At 40.1% G+C, this 27,719-nt stretch overlaps 2 protein-coding genes across 3 annotated transcripts; both read right to left on the bottom strand.

Moving 5' to 3' along the window:
- Positions 1-1,559: 1,559 nt before the first annotated feature.
- Positions 1,560-6,527, bottom strand: LOC121395672 (protein spinster homolog 1-like). 2 transcript variants are annotated; one of them, XM_041569773.1, is made up of 13 exons: positions 6,360-6,527; positions 5,975-6,159; positions 5,807-5,872; positions 5,540-5,676; positions 5,270-5,421; positions 5,103-5,172; positions 4,725-4,900; positions 4,486-4,638; positions 3,712-3,901; positions 3,332-3,397; positions 3,024-3,122; positions 2,664-2,848; positions 1,560-2,232 (listed from the first exon to the last, which is right to left on the bottom strand). In XM_041569773.1, exons 1-13 carry the CDS (start codon positions 6,386-6,388, stop codon positions 1,902-1,904), a joined length of 1,839 nt encoding a protein of 612 aa, XP_041425707.1. In that variant the 5' UTR covers positions 6,389-6,527; the 3' UTR covers positions 1,560-1,901. The 2 variants fall into 2 exon arrangements, with proteins under 2 accessions (XP_041425707.1, XP_041425706.1); XM_041569772.1 differs by having other exon boundaries at positions 5,975-6,503.
- Positions 6,528-9,205: 2,678 nt separating this feature from the next.
- psmc4.L (proteasome 26S subunit, ATPase 4 L homeolog) lies at positions 9,206-23,478 on the bottom strand. Its single transcript, NM_001089831.1, is given in 11 exon segments — positions 9,206-9,421; positions 10,517-10,572; positions 11,519-11,687; positions 13,974-14,050; positions 15,146-15,313; positions 16,917-17,010; positions 17,128-17,237; positions 18,344-18,490; positions 20,043-20,229; positions 20,321-20,419; positions 23,423-23,478. Coding segments are annotated over 11 exon segments (1,263 nt in total). The 5' UTR covers positions 23,465-23,478; the 3' UTR covers positions 9,206-9,307.
- Between the last annotated feature and the right edge of the window lie 4,241 nt (positions 23,479-27,719).

Genomic DNA, 27,719 nt, shown 5'->3' with positions numbered 1-27,719 from the left:
TGAAGGAGTGATGACAGGGTGGCTACATAAAAAGATGCCTGAAATGGTTCAGCAAAGGCTGAATGCAGGAGAATGGGAACATAAGATGCAGAACAAATGAAAGGGAATTTTAGACATGTTCAGTTTAAGAACTGGTTGCATGATTTTTGAGCTCCTGAAATCAATAAAAGAATTGCATTTTGTTTTATTTAGTTTATTTATGAATGTGCTTTTCTGCCTTTTATTCTAGCATGGCACAGATGGAATATTGTTCTATAAAATGGTATCTTGTTAGTAAACGCTGTACTCATTATAGGACATAATTCTTGTGTCCATTGTTACCCCAGTGTCTTTATATTTACACACTCCTTTACCTCAACAACACGACATTGCTCCTTCTGTAGCTACACAAACCCCCCATACATTTGCTTTTCCCATCCTGTACTTTTACACAGCCACCATTAACCCATATTTCCCATTCTGTATGACTGCATGTCCCACACTTCACTCTTTCCCCTTCTATTATACTACTACACAAGCAACATACTTCCATGTTTCCCTCTCCCCATACATCAATACTTCCCATCTTTTACTAATCGACAACCCTCCATGTACCTGAATGAACCAAATATATAGGTCTGGACTTGGAGTCAAAATTGGCTTTACAAGTACATAAAGGCCCAAACACCAGCCCACTAAATAGTGACTTTCTACAGATTGCCAGTCTGAGCCTGCTACTATACTTTGTTTTACCCCTTCTATTTCTCCAAAACCCCTGTGCAACTACATTTATGTTACTCTACACCCCCCACCAATGCACAATTCTACCCTACGTCCTTACAGGCTCCGTACCACTGCCCAGATTTATTCAGCCTCCCAATACCTTTATACAGTCTCCATATTTCCATACAGCCCTCGTCCCCCAATAGCTCCACTAAGTATCAATCTAAGGGCTAAGGACAGGTGCTTCAGAAACACAACTATACTTTATACAAACAAGCTGATATGTAGCCATGAGGTCAGCCATTCAAAGCTGAAAAAGGAGAAAAGGCAGAAGGTGCACAACAGATAGCAGATAAGCCCTGTAGTATGCAATAGGATTCTTCAGAATCTTTAGTCTGTTATCTACTGTGTATCCTGTGCTTTAATGGCTGCCCCCATGGCTACACAGCAGCTTGTTTATATAAATTATAGTAGTACTTATGTTATCTACTGTATATCCTGTGTCTGAATGGCTGTCCCCATGGCTACACAGCAGCTTCTTTATATCAACTATAGTAGTAACTAATCTGTTATCTACTGTGTATCCTGTGCTTGAATGGCTGCCCCCATGGCTACACAGCAGCTTGTTTATATAAACTATAGTAGTACTTATCTGTTATCTACTGTGTATCCTGTGCTTGAATGGCTGCCCCCATGGCTACACAGCAGCTTTGTTTATATCAACTATAGTGGTGTTTCTGAAGCAAACACACCAGTTTTACCAGTGCAGGGCAACAGTATACTATATTGACATTCCTTTAAAACACTTTCATTTTTTGGTGTTGCTGTTCCTTAAAATGATTGACAAAAAACATAAATGACGTATCTGTGCAATGAATGCTTTATTTATTTATCCAGTGTTCTTGTTCCAGCATTCCTTGCCCTCCTGGATTTCCTGATAACGACCTTGGCTTGACCTTGTTTTCGATTTTTGACTGTTCCTGTTATTATCTTCTGTTGCCATTAAACCTGCAATATCACTATGTCATCTCCAGTTGTGTATGGGTATCCCCCTGGGCTTCCACCATGCCCACTTCCTAGTGTGTGGTTAACTCCAGTTACAGTCCTGGTTCCTATGCTATATGTTCAGGTATTCTCCCTGTCTATAGTTTTCTCCTCCTGGAGGATGAGCAGGCATCTCCGAAGCAGGATCTGGAAACTCAGGAGCCAGTCCTAGGAAAGGGAAAGCAGCAGGACCTGCATGTATCAGGATCTGGAGGCTCAGCAGGTAGTTCTGGAGCAGGATCTGGAGCCTCGGGAGCCAGTCCTACAGAAGGATCTGGAGGCTGAGCAGGTATCTCTGGAGAAGGATTTGAAAGCTTAGGAGCCAGTCCTAGAAACGGAAAGCAGCAGAACCGGCATGTATCGAGATCTGCAGGCTGAGCAGGTCGTTCTGGAGCAGGATCTTGAGACTCAGGAGCCAATTCTAGAGAAGGCTGAGCAGCATATCCAGGATCTTCAGAGTCGTACACCAGTATGTCCTGTAGGTTCCTGAGTTGTCAGTGGAAAAATAAAGAAGCGAAAAGTAAAATCATTGAGATTTATACTTCCATCCTGTACCTCTACCTCTGTATATTTAGCTACAAACACTCCAAGTCATGCATTTTTGCTGGTGTTGGCATAACCCAATATTCACATTCTTCTGCTTATCCTCAATAAGCTCCTCTATTTTTTTATAGTGATAGACAACTTTTTGATTGGGAAATTTGAGGTAGTTGACAGGAATAGCTCCACACAGACCCCAACTTAAACAACCCTTTTTACTACCAATCACCCTCTGCTACCTTCATGGTATCCTTCATGGAACTTATACTGCCAAACACTGCCTTCCAGTCTCCACATTGTCATCTATACGTCATACAAATCTCATTCCTATTTCCTATAATCCATTGTGCATTAATTAACCTACACTGTGTACTCACAATTCAGGTGGTGGGCTTGGGGCGCGGGCCTGTTCAACTACTTTCCGATCCTCTTCAATACAAAAGTTTGTACAGAGGAAGAAGCATCCTCCAATCAATGCCAGAATTGTCAATATTATCAAGGCATATTGCAAGCAGCGCATTGGGCTGGTTTCTGGTTGCCACATCTGGATCGCATCAGAAATCTGATAAAAGACATAGAAGTTAATTGTTGCATGTTTATAAAGTGGTAACATATTACACAGGACTGCACAGCAGAGAGACACCATGATAACAAACCATTTACAGTGGCTCAGATATAAAGCTAAAAGGTTGGGTTTGCTAGAGTTTAAAATCTTAAGGGGAATCAAATGCACTTACCTTCTGAATGATAAATGGGGCAAATACCCCTCCTGCTAACTGCGCTATAATAGACTGCAAGGCTATTGCTGTGCCACGGGAATTTGGCATTACTACCGACTGGCAAGAGAGAAAAGAAGGGTTTATCAGGGAAGAGGTCACTGCCATTATTATTATTTGATATCATATCTTGCGCTTATTGGTGTCCAACATGGGGTTATGTTATCAATAAAAAAGCATATAAACCCGATGTTTAGGACCCAAACACTAGTTCATATGATTCTGTCTGTGGGTATGAAAGGAAAAAGTTCTTCAAGAGATATATTTACCAGTATCATGTCAGTAGCTACAGCCTGGTTTATATTCAGTAGAACGCCACCTACAAAGACGGACCCCTGTAGGAGAGAGTATAGGGTGGTGAGATAAAAAAATAAAATGAACCCACATCTAAATGGAATAATCATTTAATACAATTATTGGCGCCAATGTTGATGTTATCTCTAAGGTTGGCTCTTAAATCACTTTTGTTAACTTATCCTTGAGCGTTAGTAATATTTTAAACCATTCATGTAGAACTGGGGCCATAAAAATAATCTATTTGTAATCTAGGTTAATTAGCTTCATGCTATCACCTTCTCTCAATCTCAACATCCCTCGATGTTGGGAGTAAAAACATTATTGTGTCTTAAATCCAATGGATATAACTCACATAGGCAAGGGTAAAGCTGCTTTGTACAGTGAAAAAGAAGATGCAAATGAAACATCCAGAGGCCATAAGTCCTAAACCGGATACCAGTCGATCAGCGGATGGATACATCTTGAACCACCGAGTGATGATCACCATTCCTATTTGTATCCCCACGATGTCAGCCGTGTATTTAATCAAACCATAGAACATACTAGAAGGAGACAAAGAGACAAGAATGTTTATTATATTGTTCAAACTGTATAATGTACCTCTAATAATAACTTCTCAGATCCTGAACTGAAACAATTTAATATACATCCTAAACAATACAGTGCACTTGCTAAAGGCTATCTGCTAAACCATAGCAAGGCTTGTTCATAATGGGACTGGTAAACACACATTTAGGGGCAGATTTATCAAGGGTCGAAGTGAAATTTGACTAGGGAATAGTTCAAAATTCGAATTTGATTATAGAAATGCATTATGTACTGGCCCTTTTTGAATTCGACTATTTGCCACCTTAAACCTGCTGAATTGCTGTTTTAACCTATGGGGAAGGTCCTGGGATAAATTTGGAGTTGTTTGCAGCCTTCCTGAAAATGGAGTTGCTTTTGGAGAAAAAACGTGAATCGAATTCGATTCGATTCCAAACGATTCGATTTGAATTCAATTTGAGTTTGCGGGTCGAATTTTGAGTTCTTGGGAGTTTATGGGAGTTTAATAAAACTCCCATGAACTCTAAATTCGACCCTCGATAAACCTGCCCCTAAATATGCACAAGTTCTGGAGACTCACAAGTCGCTGTAGTAACAATCTGGCAACAGACAGGGAAACGAACTGCTTGTCACGGCCCTGGTTCGGTTCAGGAAATCAGGAACAACGGCAAACATGGCTTCATTAATGAAATTCACGGACCATGAAGCCAAGGTGAGAAAAACAAAGCTCCGTCTGAAAGTGGAGGAGAGGGATTAGTAATATATATACATCTTCTGCAATTTTCCATTTGATTGTTATTTATCATAAATAATACTCACGTTTTAGATAGCATCCTCAGATTTTTGAAGAAGGAGGAGGTCAACTTCCAAATATATTGGAAACTGAGGATCTGCATCTGAGGGTCATCACTGTGGTCCTCGGTATAGCATCTAGGTGGTTCCTTCTTCACACAGATTAGCAGCACTAGGCACGCTAATCCAGCGACTGCAACTAGCTGTGTCCAAAGAAAACAGCAGTTAAGTAGCCAGCCATGTATCTCTTTTCATGTACAGTATCCAATCAACTAAACTGATAATAAAAGGCTAATATCTCACAACAACCACTGTTTTATTTGTCTCTTCATGTTTAGCCAATATTCAATTGTATCTTCCCGTCACCCCAATATAATTAATGGTACCCGGTTGAATTTTCCTTACCTGCAGTGCAAAACGCCAGTTTGAGCCTAAGTAGCTTGGCACAATTGCTCCCACAACGATCCCTAAGGCACTGTAACAGAACCGAGGAGATTCAGGGTTAATATAACAGAATCCACACACAAACCAACAGGAATGTAGCAGGAATCCAGGTACAACTTGCAGCTTACCCCATTATATAGCTGAAATTGTTAAACTTGAATAAAGTCCCTCGTCGCTTTTCAGGTGGGAACAGGTCATCAATCAGGGTCAGGGAAATGCCTGCAAAAAAACTTTCTATTGCGGCCACAGCACACCGTATAAAAGGGATGGTCCAACCCCACTAAAGGATAAGAGGGTACAAATTTTTATAAGTTAGGATTCATGAAGAATTAATACTACTGAGTACAGGTTATACGCTGAGTGAAATCTCATTGACCATCCGATACATCGACTCTTACCTCCTGGGGAATTACGGAACAGCTCGCGACAAACAGAGTCCAATACGTTACTCCCAGACACATGAGGGTCCACTGGCTGATCTGATCCGATAGATGTCCAAAGAATGGATTGACCAAGGCAAAAACAATAGCAAAACCTGAAGGAAGAGGGAGAATATTGTGAGCTTCAGACATGGACCAAGCCCACGACTGGCTAAAAGAGACAGATAGAAAGAGGGAATGATAAGTATATCCATAAGAGAGAAAGTCCAAGGAATGTGACCTTACCTGTTTCTACTCTCGCAACTTTGTCAATGGAGAGTTCATATTCTGCTTCAATCAACGGCATAACACCTGTAAGAGGAACAAAGTACCATATGGACACGTTAGTACAGGTAGTGAAGTGGTTCTGTTACCTTCAGAAAATGTATTTCTTCCTTCCAGCCCCTGTCTTACCTTCAGCTAGATATGTGTCCACGTAATGGACGAATTTGATCAGGAGAAGGATGGCCAGCGTAGCCTTCGCACAGAGGAGTGTACACGGTGCCCTTCTCTCTTTTTCCCCTTTCTCTATGTCGACCGGGACAGGATCACATGCCTGTTTTGATCTAATGCAAAGTTTTCTGAAGAAGTTGATATTTCTACAATTAAAATCACAAGAGAAATGACCATTTAATTGTTTAATTTTGCATTTGGTGAGTCTCAACAACAGATCAATCAGAATACAATGTAGATGCGCTCTCACAAAATGATTTTGTATGAACGTGATGTCAGAGAGCAGCCACATTATACCAACAGATGCACCTTCTTGAAATACTACCCACAAGTTAAAGATTCTTACCCTTTGTTGGCAAATGAGTGAAACGCCATTCTAATAAAAAAGATGTTATTAAAAAATAAATAATTTCAGAAAATTCACTGCTGGTGTTTAGTCCACTAGTGAAAATCCTGAAATGACCAGTTGTCTTGTTGGCACTGACTTAAGTAGGTCACTGACATTATGACATCACCAACTGAAATGACATCACAATGTAACACTACCATAGCAACCAGCTGCTGAGTTGGCACTTTGCCAATAATAATTCTAACACATAAAGCACAAGTCTAGTTATTATGCATAAATACTTTATATGAGAAGTTGAATAGTCTTACCCTTTGTTAGCAAATGAGCAAAAAGCCATTCTGATATAAAAGATGTTATTAAGAAAAAAATAATTTCAGAAAATTCACTGCTGGTGTTTCGTCCAGCAGTAAAAATCCTGAAATGACCAGTTGTCTTGTTGGCACTGACTAAAGTAGGTCACTGACATTATGACATAACCGACTCATATGACATCATATGATGCAATGTTGCCATAGCAACTATTTGCTGCCTTGGCACTTTGCCAATAATAATACATAAAACACAGGCTTAGTTATAGTGCATAAATACTCTATGTGGTATATTTATGAAATACCGCCTCTCTCTATTCATTTCTATGGGATTTTTTAAAAGCTTATTCATTAAAGGGTGAACTTTTACTTTCACCCTTTGTTTAATACGCCTTTAAAAAACCCATAGAAATGAATGGAGAGTGGCAGAATTTCACTCTAGCAGACTGTGGCGAACTTTAACTTCACTCTTTTATAAATATACCCCTATATATGAGAAGTTGAATATTCTTACCCTTTGTTGGAAAACGAGCGAAACACCATTCTGATATAAAAGATGTTATTAAGAAAACAATAATTTCAGAAAATTCACTGCTGGTGTTTCGTCCAGCAGTAAAAATCCTGAAATGACCAGTAGTCTTGTTGGCACTGACTAAAGTAGGTCGCTGACATTATGACATCACCAACTGAAATGACATCACAATGTAATGCTGCCATAGCAACCAATTGCTGCCTTGGCACTTTGCCAATAATAATTCTAACACATAAAGCACAAGCCTAGTTATAATGCATAAATACTCTATATGAGAAGAAGTTGAATATTCTTACCCTTTGTTGTTAAAAGAGCGAAATGTCATTCTAATAAAAAAGATGTTATTAAAAAATAAATAATTTCAGAAAATTCACTGCTGGTGTTTAGTCCAGTAGTGAAAATCCTGAAATGACCAGTTGTCTTGTTGGCACTGACTAAAGTAGGTCGCTGACATTATGACATCACCAACTGAAATGACATCACAATGTAATGCTGCCATAGCAACCAATTGCTGCTGCCTTGGCACTTTGCCATATATGGTCACATAACATCCCATAACATATATCATAATTTAACGCTACCATAGCAACCAGTTGCTGAGTTGGCACTTTGCCAATAATAATTATCACACATAAAGCACAAGCCTAGTTATAATGCATAAATACTCTATATGAGAAGAAGTTGAATATTCTTACCCTTTGCTGGAAAATGAGCGAAACACCATTCTAATATAAAAGATGTTATTAAGAAAAAATAAATAATTTCAGAAAATTCACTGCTGGTGTTTAGTCCAGTAGTGAAAATCTATTTATGGCCATATATGGTCACATGACATATACAACTTCTTCTACACAAAGGTATCTCCCGCAACTATCCAAGTCTAAAGTTTAAAAATGACACTCGTTTTTCAGAAAAATGTAAAATGAAATTGGGATATGGTTAAAAAAATCTGATAGCAGTTTTGTCAATTCTGTTTTGTATGTTTATATTTTTTTTTTATTTCGGCTACGAGTTAAGGTGATCATTCTTGATACACAATGCTGTGTTTGGTCATTCTCATCAGATACACTAGCACTTCCCCAAATTATTCCTAATAAACCTGAAAGAGGACAAATGGGGCAAACGTTGTTCTGTAGGATTGATAAATATATAAATATATGTATTCAGAGTTAGCAATTAACATGCTTGGATAATATAGGGCACATTTACTAAGGGTCGAATTTCGAAGTTAAAAAACTTCGAAATTCGACCATCGAATTTGATACTTCCATAGTCAAAGTATTTTTTCGATCGAAAACAGGCGTTTTCGAGCAAAGTAAAAATCTAAGGATTCGAAGGATCGCAGAAAAAAAATCTTCGACTAAAAACGTAGCCAAATACTCAGAGAGGTTCTAGCAGGTCCCCCATAGGCTAAACAGAAATTCGGCAGGTTTAAGGTGGCGAAGTGTCAAAGTTTTTTAAAGAGAAATTACTTTGATTTTCGGATGGTTGAATTTGTGAAGTATTTTCAATTCGTATCTAATTTTGGCCTATTCGATGGTTGAAGTACTCAAAAATTACTTCCAAATTTGAATTCGAAAATTCACTTCGACCTTTAGTAAATGGGCCCCTGTGTGTCGTATGTAGTTTTGTACATGACAAACGGTGACCCGCACCCAAGGTTGGACTATAGGACTATTTACACTTTATGAATAACTTTAAAAGCTTTAAAGAAATTACAGTTTCAGTAAATATAAAAAAGTGATAGAATATACACACAAGCACCCGTATTTTTTGGGGGAACATAATCTTTTATCAGGGAACCCATTTGTGTTTCTAGCCATTGCATCTCTGCTCTAAATACAACTTTACTCTATTACAGGAGGGTACAGCCACTTTGCAGTTGGTCTCCATTCTAACCCTAACTGCATTGTCTCTTACTCTATTTGTTGTATGAGACATATACAGAGCCTACGGCATCCCTAAATATGAACATCACATAGAAAGGAAGAAACAAGACCATGAACTGAACAAGACATTTTATTGAAACTCTTATGACAATGTAAGTCAGAGAGACTCTGCCACGTAAACAGCAAGTGACAGTGGGGAGGACAGGGAGTTAATGTTTATTTGTAGAACTCGTGCTCCTGTTCATCCTTCTTGATGACCGTCTTATAGGCTTTCTCAAAGTCCTTGGCCAACACTATGTATCGGTTCTCCCGGACAGCAAGCATTCCAGCCTGAAAGTATAAGAGAAAAGTCTCACAATGGAGAATATAGAGACCTGAAAAATAATCCCCCAGGCTGTGGCGATCACATGATTTATATTAAAGTCTATTGGGAACTGCTGTAGGTGCTTTGGCACCATGTTTTCAAGATGCTAAAAATGCTGGCACTTAAAGGGATTCAGTCATGATTTTTATGGTGTAGTTTTTATCTGCAAATAATTCACTCTACAATATAAAATGTCATTCCTGAACCAGCAAGTGTATTTAGTTGTAATATTGGTGTGTAGGTGCATCTCAGGTCATTTTGCCTGGTCATGTGATTTCAGAAAGAGCCAGCACTTTAGGATGGAACTGCTTTCTGGCCGGCTGTTGTTTCTCCTACTCAATGTAACTGAATGTGTCTCAGTGGGACCTGGATTTTACTATTGAGTGCTGTTCTTAGATCTACCAGGCAGCTGTTATCTTGTGTTAGGGAGCTGCTATCTGGTTACCTTCCCATTGTTCTGTTGTGAGGCTGCTGGGGGGAGGGGGTGCGATATCACTCCAACTTGAAGTACAGCAGTAAAGAGTGACTGAAGTTTATCAGAGCACAAGTCACATGACTGGGGGCTCCTGGGAAACTGTCATGTGTAGCTCCATGTCAGTTTTCAAAATTAAATATAAAAATAAAAACCAGTTTCCCCCTTTTAAAAAATGGATTTCAGTGCAGAAGTCAATATTAACTGATGCATTATGAAAAAAAAAAAAAACAATTTCCCCATGATGGTATTCCTTTAAGCCCAGAATTGTGAAGGCCATATTTATGCTACGGCAGCCTTTAAAGGAAAGACTGACAAGGTTGGGGTTGTTTTCTCTGGAAAAAAGGTGCTTGTGAGGGGACATGATTAGACTTTACAAGTACATTAGAGGACATTATAGACAAATAGCAGGGGACCTTTTTACCCATAAAGTGGATCACCGTACCAGAGGCCTCCCCTTTAGACTAGAGGAAAAGAACTTTTATATGAAGCAACATAGAGGGTTCTTCACAGTGAGGTTGTGGAATGCACTGCCGGGCTTGGATAGAGGCCCCAAGTTGCAAGTGGTCAGATCAGCAGTTACACTTACCTCTTGGCAGATGGAGTTAATGTCGGCCCCGGAAATCTTATCAGGACGAGCAACATCTAAGGTGCGAGTGAAGGAATCCAACAACTTGTAATAATCATCTCTCACTCTCTATTGGTACCAACTGGTCTCCATCACCATCTACTCCTACTCCCCCATTGCATTTATCATTCCAGCAGCACTGCACCCCATTATCTATATCTGTGACCTGCTCCTCAGCCAAAATACTCCGATATTATTCTACATTCATAATCATCACAGTATTAATTATCATAGTATTATAGGACTGGGAGTGATGAGCTGAATTCACACATTGCATTAGACACAATGGGTGTTTTGTTGCCATGTTTTTTCCCCACACAAATTGCATTAAAATCTATTTTTTTTTCTCAAGCATTTTTTCTCCTTGGCCAAAAGCTCCCCCCAACAACTGAGCTGGACTCTAGTAAAATAAATGATGCCGGCCCACTCTTTCTTTCTCTCCTACTTCCTCTCCAGGCTCCTAGAACAGGTTTAAAGGAGAATTCAACTGTTAACTAAAAAAAACCCTAGCCCACCCCCTACCCTATATAGACCCTCCTCCCCCACCCAGCCTAGCTGCCCCCCTCCCCGTGGAAATGCCCCTAACTTTTTACTTTCCACTTGGTGCAGAGTCACAGCATCAGAGTTCATTTCGGCGCATGCGCAGTTGTCACAAACCGGGAAATTGCTCCAACTGCACATGCGCCGCCGATTCACCAGTCTCATTATGAAGATTACCAAAGACCCGGAAGATGGTGAACTGTGATCCCTGAATCTGCAACAAGGGGTAAGTAAAAGGTTAGGGGCATTTCCCCGGGGGGGCAGATAGGCTGGGGGGGAGGAGGGTCTACATAGGGTAGAGGGTAGGGTTTTTTTTTTCAGTTAACGGTTGAATTCTCCTTTAAGAGAATAGTAAATTATTCCCACTGGCCAAGGCAAAGCTCCCTGGAGTCTCTGAGACACAGACATTCAACACAAGGATACAGTCCTCCAGGTCCACCTCCTCAGACAGGTTCATATTGCTGGTGATGGTGGAGAATATGAGACGTTTCTGTCTGCGGTCAGGTAATGGGAATTCGATTTTTCGGTCGAGTCGCCCAGGACGCAGCAGAGCCGGATCCAATGTGTCCGCCCTGTTGGTGGCCATGATTACCTGATCAGGATGAAGCAGAAATGGGTCAGACATGAGACAATAGAGATCAGAAAACATTTTATATCAAATGAGAGGAGAGTGCAAAGTGTTAGAAATCCAGAACTACAGCAGAAACAAATGTTTCCTATAGACTGTGACATAACAAACCCGCTGTCTATGATTTGTTCCGTTTCATCGGCTGTGTTTGGGGTTGTCAATCCCTGAAACAGTTAAACAACGGAGCTGCATGTGCGGTGCCGGTGTGTTTTGAACATTTTGCGCTATTTAGAGACAGATATCGAAAATGTATCTTATGAAACTTTTGAGATCACCTGTAATTTTGTATGGGGTCGAATTGAAAATTCATATTCAAAATTCACATTTCTAATGGTCAAAACTATCAAATTCAACTAGGGAGTTATCCAAATTCAATTCCAGTTTTTGATAAAATTAGATTTTCGAGATTTATCATACTCTGGCCCTTTAAGAACTCTACTTCGACTTTTCGCCATCTAAAACCTGCCGAATTGTTGTTTAAGTCAATGGGAGACGTCTAGGGATCAATTTGGAGTTGTTTGCAGCCTTCCTGATATTCAAGTTTTTTTTCCGGAGAAAAAACTTGAAACAAGTTTTTTAAATTCAAATCAATTCGGTTCGATTGAATTCATCGGAGTGCTGTTTTTTTTTTTTTTTTATAAAGTTCGATTAGTCGAATTTATGGGAGTTTTTAAAAATGTACATGAATTCTGAATGTGACTTTTGATAAATGTGCCTCATAATGTTTCCTATATATATATTCCTATATACCATATACACACAGTATTATGGAGATTCCCACAGTGGTAAACGAATATATTAGCAAAGCACTACACCATCTAGAATATGCCGTACAGTTCTGGTCTCCATCACTCAAACAGGACATTATTGTATTAGAGAGGGGACAGAGAAGGGCAACTAAGCTGGTAAAGGGAAAATCTTAGCTATGAGGAAAGACTGGCCAAATTGGGGATGTTCACGCTGGAGAAGAGGCGCTTAAGGGGTGATATGATAACTATGTATAAATATATAAGGGGATCATATAATAATCTCTCTAATGATTTATTTACCAGTAGGTCTTTCCAGCTGACACGAGGTCACCCATTCCGATTAGAAGAAAAGAGGTTCCAGCTAAATATTGGGAAGGGGTTTGTTACAGTGAGAGCTGAGAAGATGTGGAATTGTCTCCCTGAATCAGTGGTACAGGCTGATACATTAGATAGGTATAAGGAAGGGTCGGATGCTTGATTCACCAGTAGCTCCTCCCAGCAGACAGGAGGGAGCCAATGAGATTAGAGGAGGGAAAGGGGTGTTACAGGCAGAGCTGGGAAGTGAATCAGTGGTACAGGCTGATACATTAGATAGGTATAAGGAAGGGTCGGATGCTTGATTCACCAGTAGCTCCTCCCAGCAGACACGAGGGAGCCAATGAGATTAGAGGAGAGAAAGGGGTGTTACAGGCAGAGCTGGGAAGTGAACCAGTTGTACAGGCTGATACATTAGATAGGTATAAGAAGGGGTTGGATGGTGTTTAGCAAGTGAGGGAATACAGGGATATGGGAGATAGCTCATAGTACAAGTTGATCCTGGGACTGGTCCCATTGCCATTTTGGAGTCAGGAAGGAATTTTTCCCCTCTGAGGCAAATTGGAGAGGCTTCAGATGGGTTTTTTTTGCCTTCCTCTGGATCGACTGGCAGTTAGGCAGGTTAAAAAAAAAGTTAAAAGGTTGAAGTTGATGGTCTTTTTTTCAACCTAACTTACTATGTTACTATGTTACCAGATATTGGGGTACATTACTGACTGCAAAGCCAAAAATGCCCCCGACAGTACGGTTACACCAGAAAACCACACACGTTCTGGCAAACTGAAAATAATTAATATGGCTTTCTACTCCAAACGATCATACTGCAAAGAATATAGAATTAGTTTTGTGCATCTCATGCAAAATAAAACCCCCTCGTATTGCAGGTTCTGAACACTTATACTAGAAGATTACCAAGGCATGAGGTGACCCACAAACAAAATAAATACTATCATGTCTGCTACAAAACAAAGTATTCTGCCTGTGTTTTATGTCATAAGAGCCCCTAAGAGTAAGATGACCTCAGAAACCATATATTCTTATTTCCCACTAACACAGCCAATAGCCGTAGGATTATTAAACAAAATCTCACAAATAACCGGTATTCAAGAAAATGAGTTAATATCCCACTTCCACTGGCCTTGGAAAGTACAATAACAAGGTGCATGTTAGTCACCCGGGGACTTACTTTTACATTCACGTTCTGGTCAAATCCATCCATCTGGTTAAGAAGTTCCAGCAGAATTCTCTGAACCTCTCGGTCAGCTGCAGAATATAATCAAAAATATGATGAGGTGAGATGGCTGCATTGTTGAAGCCAATGAGAAAGAATGTATTTCGATTATTTTGTATATATTAAACACAAATCATCAACGTTTTATGTTAAACATTTGTATAAAAACAATGTTTAAGGGCATGTAAAGGCAAAAACAAATAAAATCTCATTTTTACTTTCTTTAATGAAAAAGAAACCTATCTCCAATATACTTTAATTAAAAATTGCTACTGTTCTTATAAGAAACCGGACTGTATGCAGTGAAATTCTCCCTTCATTTACTGCTGTGGATAGGAATTGTCAGATGGTCCCTAACTGCTCTGAGGGAAACAATCAAACTTATGAACAGCAGGGGGAGCCCCCGCCTTACTTCCCAGCCATGCAGAACTCAAGCAGCTTTGTTTGTTTCCCTGTAGAGCAGTCGGCGACTGTGTAGAGATTTGTATTGGATTTTATTTTTGCCTTTACATCCCCTTTACTGCTTCCAACTCCAGCTGCAGGGACAAAGATCATGGAGTCAGATTTAAACAGATAAACTGGGATTCTATTTGGAGGATTATTTTGCTGCAGCCACTGGTTCTGCAGAGTTGGAGAAAGTTTGTATTAAACAAAACAAAAACTATAAAATCCACATTAGATTACATGACAACACAGGACCCAGTGCAGTCTGTATATTCTGATTATTAATCAGTCTTGCTGTATCGGCTTCTGGCAGATATTATTTCACTTGTGCTGTTTTGATAATTTACGACAATCCCTAAGCAGCCGAGACCACACTGAGCATGTGCACAGTCTTGGTCTTGCAAAGATGTATAACAAAGTTACAAGATGGTGACCCCCCTGTAGCCAACTTTGAAAGCATAAATCATTTGTTTGATTAGGCTTGTGGTGCAGTAAGTTCATGTTTATGTTTAGTATACAAAATACAGCATTTCTAGCCTTATTCTATTTTAGACTTTACTTCCCCTTTAAACTCACAGCTATTGGAGTTGGAGATGTAAAAGTTTACACAAATGTGCACTTTATAATTGCTGCATAGGGCAGGAGGCTAAAATAACAAGCTTTATATAGTGCATAAAACTCACCTCCCGTTTGGGCATCAAACCTCTTTGTGGCAATGGCATCGATTTCATCAATAAATATAATGGCCGGGGCATTCTCTTTGGCCAGGCGGAAAACATCCCGCACCATGCGAGGCCCCTCTCCCAGGTACTTCTGTACAAACTCGGAGCCCACCACACGGATAAAGGCAGCTGTGGGGCAGAACCAGTGAAGAATTTCAAGAGATAAAGCAGAAAAGCGGTGGTTTCTATTCATTATGTGTCATGACAACAAGCAACGCCGAACCGAATGTGATTTTGCATATGTAAATTTGGGACAGGAAAGGAAATCACGTGACTTTTCATCATGGAAAAAAAGTTCCCCCATTTTTTCCTTTCCCACCCCTTATTTGAATAAGCAAATTCGGTTCGGTATTCGGCCGAATCTCTTGCGAAGGATTTGGAATTCAACCGAATCCCTAACAGCTACTAATGTAGGTACAAAACTTCCCCTATGTGGCACCTCATAGTAACCAAGGACTTACTTTTCAGCACAAGTTTGCTTAAAACAGAGGAGGACTTATCTATACGTGCAGAGTACAGGCATGGGATCCGTTATCTGCAAACCAGTTATTCAGAAAGCTCCAAATTAGGGAAAGGCCGTCTCCCATAGACTCCATTATAATCAAATAATCCAATTTTTTTAAATAATTTCCTTTTTCTGTGTAATAATAAAACAGTAGCTTGTACTTGATCCCAACTAAGATATAATTAATCCTTATTGGAGGCAAAACCAACCTATTGGGGTTATTTCATGTTTACATGATTTTCTAGTAGACTTAAGGTATGAAGATCTAAATTACGGAAATAACTGTTATCCAGAAAACCCCCAAGTCCCAAGCATTCTGGATTACAGATCCCATATCTGTATGGGCAAATTTAAGTTTGATGACTTTCCAGCAGCAGCCGTCTCTGTGCTCATAAATAATGGCCACTCGTCTAACATCAGACTGTGGATGTGGTCACTCACAATGCAATCAGGAAGGTCCTATCGTATTCAACAAATTAAGGGGCTGTTCCTGCTGAATTTTTTTTAGTACAGGGAAATACCTTTGCCATGATGTGGTGTAACTCAAGACAGATACCAAGGGAAATTGTAAATAACAGCATTGTAGCCATTACATTGAAAATATTTATGAAACTCTGTCCCTCATGCTTAAAGGGATACTGTCATGGGAAAAAATTATTTTTTTCTCAAAACGCATCAGTTAATAGTGCTGCTCCAGCAGAATTCTGCACTGAAATCCATTTCTCAAAAGAGCAAACAGATTTTTTTATATTTAATTTTGAAATCTGACACAGGGCTAGACATACTGTCAGTTTCACAGCTGCCCCCAGTCATGTGACTTGTGCTTTCATAAACTTCAGTCACTCTTTACTGCAAGTTGCAGTGATGTCAACCCCTTCCCTTCCCCCCCCCCCAGCAACCTAACAACAGAACAATGAGAAGGTAACCAGATAGCAGCTTCCTAAATATGGATGCACCGAATCCAGGATTCAGATTCGGCCGAATCCTTATGCCCGGCCGAACCAAATTTGCATATGCAAATTAGGGGCGGCGAGGGAAATCATGTGACTTTTTGGCACAAAACAAGGAATATGTTTTTTCCCTTCCCACCCCTAATTTGCATATGCAAATTAGGATTCAGGTTGGTATCGGCCGAATCTAAGAACAGCACTCAATTTAGCACTATTTCTATTCTTCATCAGGCGGTACAACTACATCCGACAGCAGCACACGTGCACAAATGTTCACCTGTAGTGTGATGAGCCACAGCCTTGGCCAGCATAGTCTTCCCACATCCTGGGGGGCCGTACATCAAAACTCCTCTGGGTGGGTCAATCCCTATCTGCAATAGGAAAACCACAGTTATGTTAAATCAGGTTCCTATTGTCAGCCCTTTGTTTGTATGTACAGGGGGCAGTCATCATAAACCTTAGCGGGGCTTACACCTACGCTCCCTCACCTGTTTATAAAGCTCAAAGTGCGTCAGCGGGAGTTCTACTGCCTCCCTTACTTCCTGCTTCTGGATGTCCATCCCACCGATATCAGAATATAGAACGTCCGGCTTCTGGTCTGTGGAAGAAACAACACGCACAGTGTCAGGGACAATATAGATATGTAACATTTATAAATATGCCAAGTTCCTCATAACTCTCTCTGATCTGGAGGGGAAATTGTATGTGATACGTAGTGAATTTTGGTCTTCTTCCTGCCACATCCCATTGCTCCTAACACAATTTTCACCTGAAACTATGCACAAAACACCCAAATGTGTTAAGAGGCCTACATTTATTACATTGCATGCAAATGGGATGTTCCTTTTATAGATGTTACTGCCTTTTTAGAGGAACAGTTCAGGGTAAAAATAAAAACTGGATAAATAGAAAATAACAAAGATTAGTTAGCCAAAAAGGTAATGTATGAAGGCTGAGTGACTGGATGTTAGAGATGCACTAAATCAACGGTTTTTGATTCGGCCCGAATACCAGAATCCCTCGTGAAAGATTCGGCAGAATACCAAACTGAATTTGCGCATGCAAATTAGGGGTGGGAAGGGGAAAACATTTTTTACTTCCTTGTTTTGTGACAAAAAGTCACACGATTTCCCTCACCGCAAATTAGGATTCGGTTTGGCCGGGCAGAAGGATTTGGCCGAATCCTGTTGAAAAAGGCTGAATCCTGAACCTAATCCTGGATTCGGTGCATCCCTACTGGATGTGTAACATAATAGCCAGAACACTACTTCCTGCTTTTCAGCTCTCTTGCTTTCCACTGATTGGTTACCAGGCAGTAACCAATCAGAGACTTGAGGAGGGGCACATGGCTCATAACTGTTGCTTTTGAATCTGAGCTGAATGCTGAGGATCAATTGCAAACTCACTGAACAGTTATGTCCCATGTGGCCCCCCTTATAGTCACTGACTAACTCAGAGTTAGAGAGCTGAAAAGCAGGAAGTAGTGTTCTGGCTATTATGTTACACATCCAGTCACTCCAGTCTTTATACATTACATTTTTGGCTAACTAACTATATTAGATACATTTTTTATTTTGCACAGCCTATTTATTTACCCAGTTATTATTTTTACACTGAACTGTTCCTTTAAAGAAATAAGAACAGCTCGTATATTGCATATAATCCTATACTGTGTAACACAGAGAGGAGCCAGGCAGTGGTTACCTGAGGTGAGCATCGTGATGCTGCTATCAGCCTCTGGGGGTAGGACATCCACTAGAGCGTTGCTGTGTTTGTGCAGAGCTACAGAGGCATTGGGTTTCAGCAGCTCCCTGTCAATGGTGCTCAGGATCCGGACATAGTAGTTAGAGCCTGGAAATAATAGAAAACAGAGATTGCAATTAAATCTGATAAACTAAAGCTGGTATTTATATTATAGGAATGGACACCAAGGAACCCTTATATTCATAACGTTCTAAATGGGAGCCAGACTTAACCAATCACATCCCACGATAGAGTGAAGGAATGATATAAGCACAAGGGCCGAGACTGAGCACTGGCAATTTCTTTTTGTGTTTTGTGTACAAATTGTAGCCGAACTTTGCCTATAACTGCCATTCATCTTTTAAAACAGGGAATGATTTACATGTGTATGTTAATGGACTGGGGCTTAAAAGCTCCCTGCTTTCTCACTAGAGCTTCTGAGTTAAGAGAACTAAACCCTAAAAATGAATGTGGCTAAAAATGGCATATTTAATATAGTGAACTTATTGCACGAGGCTAAAGTTTGAGCTTGTCAATAGCAGCAATGATCCAGGACTTCAAACTTGTCACAGGGGGTCACCATCTTGGAAAGTGTCTGTGACACTCACATGCTCAGTGGGCTCTGATTGGCTGTTGAGAAGCTAAGCTTAGGGCTCGTCACTAATTATCCAGCAGAAAATGAGCTTCCCTGGCTGTAATATAAGCTGATGCTACAGGTTTGCTGATTATTCAATTCTGATGCTAATTGCACTGGTTTCTGTGCTGCCATGTAGTAATTATGTGTATTAATTAATAATCAGCCTTATATTGTGTCATTTCTATTCTATGTGTACTGTATATTGTGAGTGGGTCCCTAAGCTCAGTAAGTGACAGCAGCACAGAGCATGTGCAGTGAATCAGCAGAAAAGAAGATGGGGAGCTACTGGGGCATCTTTGGAGACACAGATCTTTACTGCTAAAGGGCTGTGGTTGCCTTGGGCTGGTACAGAAGCACAAAACATCATGTACAACATTTATAGCTACTTCTTTAGTTCTCCTTTAAAAGCTCCCTGCTGTCTCACTAGAGCCTCTGAGTTAAGGGTAAGTGCACTGTTGGTCTTATTACTCAGTCACATTGGTTGATTGGGGACTTGATTCTAAATGCACTACATACTATATGCACTTATTAGAATGCTAATAATTAGTGTAGGACTCCTATATAATTAGGGGCCTTGAGGTGACACGTGAGCTTTTATATTTTGGCCAAAGTGTGGTACCAATACCTCGTTTTTTGTAATAATTATTTTTAAAGGCAAACCGTGTGCTGGCAAATTTTCCTCTTTCTCTTTGAGTTCAAATATTGGCTTATATTTCGTTTAGCAGCTGCTCAAATTCATATTGTGGGTTAGACCGAGCACTGACAATTTCTGTGAAGGAATGATATAACCCTTTGTATTGGTGATAATTATTACTGCTTGCCATAAAGAAGGCCATTTACAGAGATCAAAATTCATGGGGAACTAAACATGGTCTACTGAACAGCGCCCTCCGTATACAGGCAAAAAAACTCCATTGGTGGTAACATGTTCGGATTTGTTATGGGAAATCATCAACATTTTGTACTATATAAAATTTTCCACTCTGCCTTACGCTTCCCACAAGTAAATAAATCAGGTCCAACCTGTGGTGGATCCCACAATGGCCGTGTTCTGATCCACTGCCTCCAAGAACTGGCCAATGACCAGCGGGATGCTCTGTATGCGTTTCACTTCCTCCTGGGCATGGAGAAATTCCTTCTTTAGATTCTTCTGTTCATCCTTAATGTATTCCTCCTGCACCTCCAGGAATTCCAGCTCCTGCTGCAGTTTCTGTAACATAAAGCCAGGTTTGGGATATGCAACTAAATGTCCATTGCATGATAAAGATCAGTGAGATCCTGCTTACTAGCCAACAACCCACCTTATAGCGACTGTATAAATCCTCCAAGTCTTCAGGCTCAGGCCCAAGAAAGGAGAGGGCTGTGAGAGGGCGAGACGAGACCAGAGAAGGAGCTTCATCCTGACAAAGAGCAAGAGAACAATATAAACAATAAGGCTAAAGAATACGAGCAGTGAAACCAATATCCTGCTTGTTTGTGAAGATTCTCATTCATCCAGGTCATAGTCTATCTGTAGAAATAAGTCAAATCAACTGGACTTGCTGTGTTCTTCCTTGGCAAGTCCAAGTGGCTTTCTCAATTCAGAATAACTAGTAAATAGAATCTTCCTTCGAGAGTATATATCCAGCGGAATGTTGCTCCAATCAGCATAATCTGTTTATCATAATCCACAAGATTATGTGAAGTATAGAGAAAAAGATACCCCCTCCTACTTGCTTATAAGGTTCCAGGACTGAAGAGTTTATAGTGCGGTTCTACGAAAAAGCTTAGGTGATTATCCCTGGTGATGGTGGGCAATGAACTTAAACTTGCTAGATTGACTACACCAAAATGATTGCTCGCCTAAAACAAGCTCAATTCATTAGAAACCGGATATAGAATAAATAGTGCTAGTGCGATTTATTAAATAAATTCATTAATCGCCCTAAGGGTTAAAGTGACAAGTGCGATTATCGATGCAAATTAATTAAATAAATTCATTAACCATTCCCTTCCACGGGTTAAAGTGACTGAGTGCTAAATTGATGGAAAGTGCTTACAAGGTGCTTGTAAATAATCCTTGATTAATAAATAATTAGCAGCGATGATTTCAGTAATATGACGGATAATAATATTAATTCATTAGACAATGGCTATGCCGAATAGTTAAATCCCAATGTATCCAATTAGATTACTATAATTGCTCAGATTTCAAGTAGGAAATAGAGATAATAGTAGGTGGAGAAGTCCCATAGGAGCTAACTTGTAATTTTTCTACCTAGGGACCCCACAAAGCTGGAGAAGTCAGCGCTTCTGGGACTGTGGTCTCATTTTTACCTTGCCTGGCTGAGATAAGAGCTGGCTTCCCTAAAAAAAAAAACACAACTCACAGAGAGAAAACAGATTGCTTAGAGAAAAAAAAAACACTGCTTCTGTGGATTCCCTTAAAAACACCCCCAAAGTTTAGGTAAAAATGGTATAAACCGTTTGTTTAAAAAGAAGAAACAGATTCTGCTGACGGGAGCAACATTCCAGAGGATTTGTACTCTCAAAGAAAGATCCTATTTACAAGTTATTCTGAAATGAGAAAGCCACTTGGACTTGCCAAGGAAAAACACCGCAAGTGCAGTTGATTTGACTTATTTCTACAATATTCTGCTTCCTATGGATCAAGGGAAATGGTTGAATCCGGACCAAGATCACATAAAAAAAAAAAAGCTGCCCATGTACATACAGATCTGCTCATTTATTATGGTTAATAAACACTCTCTGCCCACTGGTCCTCGATCTAATTACATGGGAGAACTACGGAGGCCCATTAGGAATTGATCCTCATCCCAGTCAATATCTTACCAAGACCTGATTAGGTTCTGGTGAAAATTAGGGTGTCATTCTGACCCCGTGAGTATAAATAAAAAAATAGCCTGTCCATTGCCCAAGTCATTCGGGCTCCCAGTCTGAAACAACAAAAAGCTTATTATTTATTATGGTCAGATCACCCAGAGGTCAGCTGCCATGAACCTGCCCCAGTTCTCATCAGTAACCTCACCGTGTGGATGTTTCCCGACGAGGAACATGGGTAATTTGTTTTGTGGCTACTAATAAGGCTTAAGTTGCCCATAGACGTGCAGATATACCTGCAACATCAGATGAACGATTGGCCGTCCAAATCTCCAGACCTGCCACTAACCTTTCAGATTAAAGGAGAAGGAAAGGTTAAAACTAAGTAAGCTTTATCAGAAAGGTCTATATAAATATACCAGTAAACCCTCAAAGTAATGCTGCTCTGAGTCCTCTGTCAAAAGAAACACAGCATTTCTTTCCTTCTATTGTGTACTCATGGGCTTCTGTATCAGACTTCCTGTTTTCAGCTTAAACCTCCAGGGCTAGGGCTTGAGCATGCTCAGTTTGCTCCTCTCTCTCCCCCTCCCTTCTCTGCTGTAATCTGGGCCCAGAGCTATGAGTGAGCAGGGAGAGACTCAGGCAGGAAGTGATGTCACAGCAACTAATATGGCAGCTGCTATCCTAAACAAACAGAGAGCTTCTAGAGCGGTTTACTCAGGTATGGTAAAGCATAATGCAGGATAAAAGTAGCATTCTAGCTTGCACTATTGCAGCTAATCCATTGGCAATAAAATGCCTACGTGGCTTTCCTTCTCCTTTAAATAAATAAAGTAGTAAAAGAACAGATCAGACAATGTTCTGCCCCTGACAGCAATCGTACGAAACTTATGTCTGACAAAATCTGGTGACAGTCTCCCTCTGATATGGGCAATACATGCAGATATTATCTGCAGTGGACAGAAATCTTCTAACCCGTCCGAATGTCTCAACTTCCGATGTCCATGGGACCAAAAATGTCGGGACTCTCCACACACGGCCCGAAAATCGTACGAAACAAAGATTCATATGATCATATCTGCACGTCTATGGCCAGCTTAAGGCCTGGAGAAGCAAGACCATTAATTACAAACCACCCTTCAGCTGTTGTTGCACTACAACTCCCAGAATCCTCCAGTGTAAAACACACAGAGGCTGCTGGGTGGGAAAGCCTAATCTGCTTCATTGCAGGACACAAGGCTGTTTCTAGGCTGAAAATAGTGGTAAGGGGCCCTAGAGATGTGGGAAGACTTAGATTAGAAATATCCAACCTTCAGGAACCTGTGTATATAATGTTATACTAGAGACAGCAGCTTGTCCTTATTATATTTACTTTTTAGTGGTGCCCAAGCAAGACAATGCCCTCCCCACACCTGCCCTGACAAAGTCACCGCTCTCTGGACACCAAGTGAAGTCTGCAGGGCATGCTGGGAGTTGCAGTCCAATAACAGCAGCAGAGCCACAGACTGAGCGTCCCAGTAGCACAAAAAAGGCCGCTCCTGATATCCCCCGTCCCTTATATCAACGCTGAACGACTCTAGTACCTGCCCGCTTCCCTTCTCTATGACAATCCCGATCTCCTCCATTATCGCTGATTTCCCTGTGTCACCGCCGCGAACAGACTTTATTTCACTTCCGGTGCCGACAAGGGAGGTGACGTCAGGAGAGCGTAGGAACCGGAAGCAGGATGGGAGTTGTAGTTTTTATCTAATGCGAATATACAGTTACCCGGCCCAAAGAAGGGGCTAGCGATGGGCATTGTTGGAAAGCTGTTTCCCACCTGTTTCCCTCTCCCTCACCCGCAAACCGTAATACACACGCACTGCGCTGAACTCTCTCTGCAACTACTCTTCCTGTACGAGTTAGCGGCGCTCGGCTAGAGCTCCCTGGTTAGCTCTACAGGAACTTCAAAATGTCTGGTTTTCTATTGGCTATCCGCTCGCCAGAGTTCCGCCTTTTCTTTTAGGATTGTCCAACCATTGCTGGGACAACACGGTGACTCTCCGCGGTCTGTGAGAGGCTGAAATCATTCCACGGCTGCGCAGTCTGTGGATGGGCCTTCTCTAGTACCAAGTCATTCAGCTCTTAGTTCTCTCCTCTGCTTTACTTAGTGGCGGGAATTTATAAGGGATAATGTACCCCCTACTGTAAATGATAAGGATATTAGAAGTCACTGAGGGGTTGTTCTGTGACCATATAAAGACACAAGGCTGCAGGCTGAGTTATACAGGGAACTCTGAGTATCACTCATGTATTATAAGGATAATGTACCCCCTACTGTAAATGATAAGGATATTAGAAGTCACTGAGGAGTTGTTCTGTGACCATATAAAGACACAAGGCTGCAGGCTGAGTTATACAGGGAACTCTGAGTATCACTCATGTATTATAAGGGATAATGTACCCCCTACTGTAAATGATAAGGATATTAGAAGTCACTGAGGGTTGTTCTGTGACCATATAAAGGCACAAGGCTGCAGGCTGAGTTATACAGGGAACTCTGAGTATCACTCATGTATTATAAGGGATAATGTACCCCCTACTGTAAATGATAAGGATATTAGAAGTCACTGAGGGGTTGTTCTGTGACCATATAAAGGCACAAGGCTGCAGGCTGAGTTATACAGGGAACTCTGAGTATCACTCATGTATTATAAGGGATAATGTACCCCCTACTGTAAATGATAAGGATATTAGAAGTCACTGAGGGGTTGTTCTGTGACCATATAAAGGCACAAGGCTGCAGGCTGAGTTATACAGGGAACTCTGAGTATCACTCATGTATTATAAGGGATAATGTACCTCCTACTGTAAATTATTTAGAGAAAAAAGTAGGGATGCACCGAATCCACTATTTCGGATTTGGCCGCACCCCCAAATCCTTTGCGAAAGATTTGGGCGAATACTGAACCCGAATCCTAATTTGCATATGTAAATTAGGGGTGGGAAGGAGTAAAGATTTTTTAATTCCTTGTTTTGTGACACAAGATTTTCCTCCCCGCCCATAATTTGCAGATGCAAATTAAGATTCAGTTCAGCCGGGCAGAAGGATTCAGCCGAATCTGAATCCAGCTGAAAAAGGCCAAACCCCGAACCGAATCCCTAGAATAATGTACCCTCTCTTGTAAAATATAAGGATATTATAAGTTACTGAGGAGTTTTTATACAGGTCATGGAACTCCGAGGTAACTTCTAATATCCTCATATTTTGCAACTGGGGGTACTTTATTTATTATAATACTCAAGTTTCAATGAGTCATGTGACAGAAATGACATCAGAACTCACCGTTTATAACTGATGACATCAGAACTCACCGTTTATAAGGATATAATTTACAGGATATTCATAGCTTTTGTGTATTATAAGGATATTAGATGTCACTAAGAGGTTGTTCTGTGACCATATAAAGACACCAAAGTAATTGCCTAAGGCATAGAGGAGGGGCAGACAATATTTGATTGACAGCTGAGATTTTTAAATGAGCTTACAACAGCTATGAATGCTTTAATAAAAAATAGAAACTTTTTGTGTGTTAATTTATCTGTACCAAACTTACAGATTCGTTTGTGGGACTTTGTGTTGCTCCGACACCATCTTGGAGCTCAGTTGAATTTGTTCCCTTTCTGACGAAGTGAAGATCAATAAATACTGTGAGTTTTTGCATTCTTCACCCTCATGTTTTTAATATTTGCCACCCTTCCCAATTTTCTTGTCTGCTAAACCATAACCCAGGTCTCATGACACAGAGCACGGCTCTCACGTGTTTGCCATGTTTGGTGGTCAGCCACGAACCCAAACTTTTTAGTTGTCTTCTGCATTTCCTCCAATTGTTTTGGATCCACACAATGTACATGTCCAGCTTTAGAAATGGGATCTAATATACGGAATGCTTGGCAGTTTCCATGTTAAATTTCTGTTTGTAATTGGGCGCACCATAGCCCCATAGGGTTTGTTCGTTTTTAAATTAACGTATCGACTGATGTGATTATTTTTTTTGTATTTCTTAAAAAGTATTAACTAATATAAGTTTTTTGTTAGTTTTTTTTAAAAATTTCATAGAGGTGAAACACTGCTTTTTGTATGGGCACACAGTAATACTAAGGGGCAGATTTATCAAGGGTCGAAGTGAATACGCGGGAATTTCCGAAGTAAAAAATTTCGAAATTCAAAGTAATTTTTTGGATACTTCGACCATCGAATAGGCGACTTCTAATTCGATTCAAAATAAAAATACTTAGACTATTCGACCATTCGATCATCGAAGTACGGTCTCTTTAAAAAAAACTTCGACTTCAATACTTAGCTATGTTAGCCTATGGGGACCTTCTAGAGCATTTTTCTAAGTTTTTTGAAGTCGAAGAAAAATCGTTCAATCAATGGAGGAAATCCTTCGAAACGTTCAATTCGAAGGATTTCATCGTTCGATCGAACGATTTTATTTCGACCGCAAATGGCCAAATTCGATGTAAAAAAAAATTTCAACTTCGATATTCGCAGTCGAAGTATTCCAATTCGATGGTCGAATTTCGAAGCTTTTTCTTCTTTGAAATTCAACCCTTGATAAATATGCCCCCAAGTGTAATTTTTAGTTCTAAATATATATTTATTTGATTTTCACTTAAACAAGAAAAATCAGTATGACAGCATATATCAAGCAGACTTAGAGGATGTGCTGCCCATTTACTTAGCTCGAGTGAAGGAATAGAGGAAAAAAACTTCGAATTTCGAATGTTTTTTTTGGCTACTTCGACCATCGAATGGGCTACTTCGACCTTCGAACGATTCGAAATAAAAATCGTTTGACTATTCGACCATTCGATAGTCGAAGTACTGTCTCTTTAAGAAAAAACTTCGACCCCCTAGTTCGCCACCTAAAAGCTACCGAAGTCAATGTTAGCCTATGGGGAAGGTCTCCATTGGCTTTCTAAGTATTTTTTGGTTGAAGAAAAATCATTCAAACGATTCGAAGGATTTAATCGTTCGATCGAACGATTTTTCGTTCGATCGAACGATTTTTCGTTCGATCGAATGAATAGCGCTAAATCCTTCGACTTCGATATTCGAAGTCGAAGGATTTAACTTTGACAGTCAAATATCGAGGGTTAATTAACCCTCGATATTCGACCCTATGTAAATCTGCCCCTAAGTGTAATTTTTAATGCAAATTCTAAATGGTATCTAATTTTAATTTTTTTTTCAAAGAAAATGTTTGAACCTTCTACAAGTCATCAGGAAGAAAGAGAACGTTTAACAGATGTGGAGAAGACATTACTCACAAATTTTAAAAAAAACTAAATTTCAATTTTTAGAGACAAAAGGTTCTTTTTTCTTCTTAGATGAGGATACTCAATGCAAAACTGTTAAAAGTCATTGTGAAGTGTCTTTATTATAGCTAATTCAAAATGGAAACTAATTCTTAACTGTTTATTTCAAGAACATGTCTGTACCTTCTTCAAGTCAGGATGAAAGTTATCATTTATCCGGAGTGGAGAAGGTATTACTCTCAATTTAAATTACATTTTTTTTTTATATTAAAGACCAATGGATACTTTAAAAAATTTTAAGTAAATGCTTCCCTTCTGATCCAACCAAAAAAACAAAAGTGAGGCGTACACAAAGCGCCAATGATTCTCCACTGGATTTGACAGAAGATACAGACATTTTTGAAAGATTAGAATCTCCAAGAATTGGCAACATTTCATGGTGCACTTGTGGTCACTGTGTTCCTATGCACACTCATATTAAGGGGCCGATTCACTGAGCTCGAGTGAAGGATTCGAATGAAAAAAATTCGAATTTCGAAGTATTTTTTTGGTACTTCGACCATCGAATTGGTTAAA

Source organism: Xenopus laevis, chromosome 7L, assembly GCF_017654675.1.
Source record: "Xenopus laevis strain J_2021 chromosome 7L, Xenopus_laevis_v10.1, whole genome shotgun sequence".
In the NCBI taxonomy this organism is placed as follows: Eukaryota; Metazoa; Chordata; class Amphibia; order Anura; family Pipidae; genus Xenopus; species Xenopus laevis.
This window is presented reverse-complemented; position numbering and strand designations above follow the sequence as displayed.

What these genes read in the sequence shown, in the direction of transcription:
- LOC121395672 (XM_041569772.1), bottom strand. Translation starts at nt 6,305, where the DNA reads ATGTGGCTGCTCTCTGACATCACGTTCATACAAAATCATTTTGTGAGA. An exon ending in GGACACATATCTAGCTGAAG is followed by an intron (nt 5,873 to 5,974) that starts GTAAGACAGGGG and finishes TTCCTCTTACAG; the next exon opens with GTGTTATGCCGTTGATTGAA. An exon ending in ACTGGCGTTTTGCACTGCAG is followed by an intron (nt 4,901 to 5,102) that starts GTAAGGAAAATT and finishes CTTTGGACACAG; the next exon opens with CTAGTTGCAGTCGCTGGATT.